Below are 3,086 nucleotides of genomic sequence, written 5' to 3' on the forward strand. Positions count from 1 at the left end.
TGGTCGAAGATTCGGGCAGTTGATTCGACGCGTTTCTTTTTTTTTTGAAAAACGGCAGAGTGCGAATCGCATGGGGCGACTGCACTCCCGTTCGCAATATATCCATTTATAGAGGTTACCTCTGGAAGCCCCATACCGACTATTTATCAAGTTATGGAATGCGCGTTATTTCCGGAAAGCGTGCGGGGCGCGCTCCGAGGGACCGCGCGTCGCCGTGCGTCACTCCAAGCTTTCAGCGCAGGCGCCAGCTTTGCGACCGCATAGCACACTCATCTTTACGCACGCTTGGCAGCATGGCCCGCTGCCAGGAGTCCGCCGCCAACGTCGCCTCGAGTGCCTCCAAGCTAGGAGGAACCTCCACGCAACCTCCAATGAACGACTTATTGATATGAATGGTATTTACTATATGTATGCGTTGACTGTCTAGATGCAGGTCGTCACGCTTGAGCCGCTGGGTCTGTGCTCGACTGTAGCTCGTTCCACTCGGCGATTGCCTTGTCGTAGGCGGTGATGCCGGAGCCACCGGGACCGTTCTTGATTCGGTCCTTGTTGGCCTTGTAGAACTTGTGGAGTGGGCACTCATCAAAGCCCCTTTGGCGGTGGTTGCGGTGGGGGCACAAGCACACAGGACACGGTCGATACTGGCGCTTCGTCTTGGGCCGCGAGTCGTCAGCGCCGCCGTCCGTGAGCTCGCCAAGATGACGTTTGTATGCGGTAGCACGCGGCGCATGAGGCGGTGCGACTTCGTTCGCGACGGCTTCGTAGCCGCCGATCGGCTGGTTGGTGGTACGAGGTACGTCGCGCAGTGGGAATGGCGTTGGGACGAGCACCTTGCGGGGTCGGGAGTCCTTGAATTGTATCTGAGCAAGGCGGTCAGCCCCGGTCGAGGCAAGCGCGTGCCGAGCGTCGTTGAGCTCCTTGGCATAGAGGACAATGTGGCGGGTATTCTTGAGCGCCACGTTGGCGACAGTGACGTCGAGAGCCTTGCCACTGGACAACGCAAGCGGTACGACATCGCGCTTGGTGAGCCACCAAGAGATGAGTAGGTCGTTCCACGCGTCCGCGATCATGGTGTCATCGGTCGAGCGCTTGCTCTCGACGAGGAAGCGGTAGAGGAATTTTTCATCAGACTCGAGCACCGCTCTGGCAGGCGCCACAACGCCACTGCGGCGCATAGCCCACGACAACGGCTCAGCGTCGACGTCGTCTTGCCTTGCTTCGTCTATTGCGGCACGGGCTCGCTCCAGAGCACGCAGTGCTGACGACATGTGCTGTCGGCGAACGACACCGAACGACTCGTCAGTTGCACGGGCCGCAATTGTTGGTACGCTAGTCGTATAGGTCAGAAGCGTTGATGAGCGAAGTATTAGTCGTACCTGGTGAGCCAGTTGGGTTGGTTGGTTGGTTGTAGTTGCACCATGAGCGCCTTCACTTGCATAGCAAGATGCGGATCGAGCAGTCGCGGGCCGTGGTACTTCGTGGTGATCGAGCGCTTGGTCAAATTCCTGCGAAAAATGCGGTCCATGAGAATGCAATGGAGCGTCGTCATGCTCAAACGGGTGCCATGCACGCACGAGCGCAGGATGTGATGGAGGTTCTCGAGCTGGCTCGTCGATCGCACCGTCACATATCTACAACATCATGACTCGAAAGACTTTCAAAGGCCAATACGCACCGCGGATTGTCGCTGGTACCAATGTCGGTGTACAACGAGATGCCCTTCTCGTCGCAGATGTAGCCGAGATCGAGGTCGACCATTGCATTCGCGTGCGTGTCGTCGATCGACTTCTTGAAGAGGCCAGGTACATCTCTGTACTTCTTGATGAGCGACTCGACCTTTGTTTTGATGGTCTCTGGATCTTGGACGTAGCGCCGCACCCTGTTCTTGAGCAGTCGTTCGGGAATGTCTTTGCCGCTATACAATGTTACATCAGGAAGATGCATACGAAATGGGACTACATGTGCTCGGGGTGCTTGTCGCGAATCTCAGCCGCCACGCGTGCCATGTCTTCCGCGTCGGCAGTGAAGAAGCACTCGGAGAGGTCGCCCATGAACCAAGTCCGCAGCCAGTGCGCGTAGCACGCCTTGTAGTACTTGTCAAGCACGTGCCAAATGTCCTTCTTGACTTTGATCTGCGGGCCAAAGATCTCCTTGAGAATGTCGACGTCCGCCTTCGGGTTGTCTGTGTAGATGAGCTCCACGGGGGCTGCCAAGCGCTTGTTTAGGAGCTTGAGCTCTTCCTTGATCTCTTCAATGCTCTTGGTCTCGCAAAAGTAGAAGGCAAGAACCTCGCCGGGCTACAACTACAGCACTTGAACCAGCTTTGAGTTTCGTAGCACACGTACCCCGTTCAAGACGGTAAAGATTGATGTAAACGGTTTTGTACCGTCGGCGTCTTTCGCCGCATTGGCAACTTTGAACGTGTGGTCGATCTTGAGCACTGTCCCGTCTTGTCCAGAGCTGATGGTGCCTTCGAGATACGGATGCACTCGCTGCACCTCGTCGACGGCAATGTTCCGCATCGTGCGCCCCGACAGCTCGGGTTCTGCACGCGCAAGCTCAAACTCACCAAGGTCGAGCGCTGCGCTGGTCGCGCCCAAGGCAGCATGGCGCGCGCGTCGCATGGCTTCAAACTCGAGCATAGCTTTGAGCCGGCGCTGGAGATGCATCTCTCGGAGCGTTGTGTGCATCTCACTCGCAGCGTCGAACGACGTCAGTTGCTGCATTTCACGCGCGTACGTGACGATGTCGAAGGAAATGATGCTTCGACCACTCTTTCGAAACGGCAACAGCGTGAGGACCAACGACGGGTACCATGTTGCGAGGAGACGCTCGTCAAGGCTCGAGAAGCACGTGTCTTTGACTACATCCACAAAATATAGCATAATTGTCGAATGTACTCCGCCATGTTACCAGTTTTAGCATCAGCAAAACCTCCAACAACGCCATTGGCATCGCTCGGCTCGACTATAGTAGTATATGTGAGCCATAAACTATTAGAGGAGCAGTACGTAGAGCACATACCTGCAGCATCGTGCGAATCGCCAAGGCTCGCTGTCTGCGCACTCGCTGCTCCGGGACAGTTT

The 3,086-nt window shown here is 56.3% G+C and overlaps 1 protein-coding gene across 2 annotated transcripts; it reads right to left on the reverse strand.

Moving 5' to 3' along the window:
• Window positions 1-384: 384 nt before the first annotated feature.
• Window positions 385-2,937, reverse strand: SDRG_16470. Of its 2 annotated transcripts, none has more exons than XM_008622682.1 (6): window positions 2,914-2,937; window positions 2,346-2,863; window positions 1,960-2,297; window positions 1,676-1,915; window positions 1,377-1,631; window positions 385-1,329 (listed from the first exon to the last, which is right to left on the reverse strand). In XM_008622682.1, the coding sequence occupies exons 2-6, from the start codon at window positions 2,724-2,726 to the stop codon at window positions 438-440; spliced, it is 2,106 nt and encodes a 701-aa protein (XP_008620904.1). In that variant the 5' UTR covers window positions 2,727-2,863; window positions 2,914-2,937; the 3' UTR covers window positions 385-437. The 2 variants fall into 2 exon arrangements, with proteins under 2 accessions (XP_008620904.1, XP_008620905.1); XM_008622683.1 differs by having other exon boundaries at window positions 1,960-2,303.
• Window positions 2,938-3,086: the final 149 nt, after the last annotated feature.

The sequence above is a fragment of the Saprolegnia diclina genome (assembly GCF_000281045.1).
Source record: "Saprolegnia diclina VS20 unplaced genomic scaffold supercont1.129, whole genome shotgun sequence".
Lineage (NCBI taxonomy): Eukaryota > Oomycota > Saprolegniomycetes > Saprolegniales > Saprolegniaceae > Saprolegnia > Saprolegnia diclina.

Excerpts from the sequence above, each read along its gene's own strand:
- SDRG_16470 (XM_008622682.1), bottom strand. The coding sequence starts at position 2,726 with ATGCAGCAACTGACGTCGTTCGACGCTGCGAGTGAGATGCACACAACG. Across the intron at positions 1,916-1,959 it reads GACAAGCACCCCGAGCACAT|CGGCAAAGACATTCCCGAAC; the intron begins GTAGTCCCATTT and ends AACATTGTATAG. Across the intron at positions 1,330-1,376 it reads CAACCCAACTGGCTCACCAG|CGTACCAACAATTGCGGCCC; the intron begins GTACGACTAATA and ends CTATACGACTAG.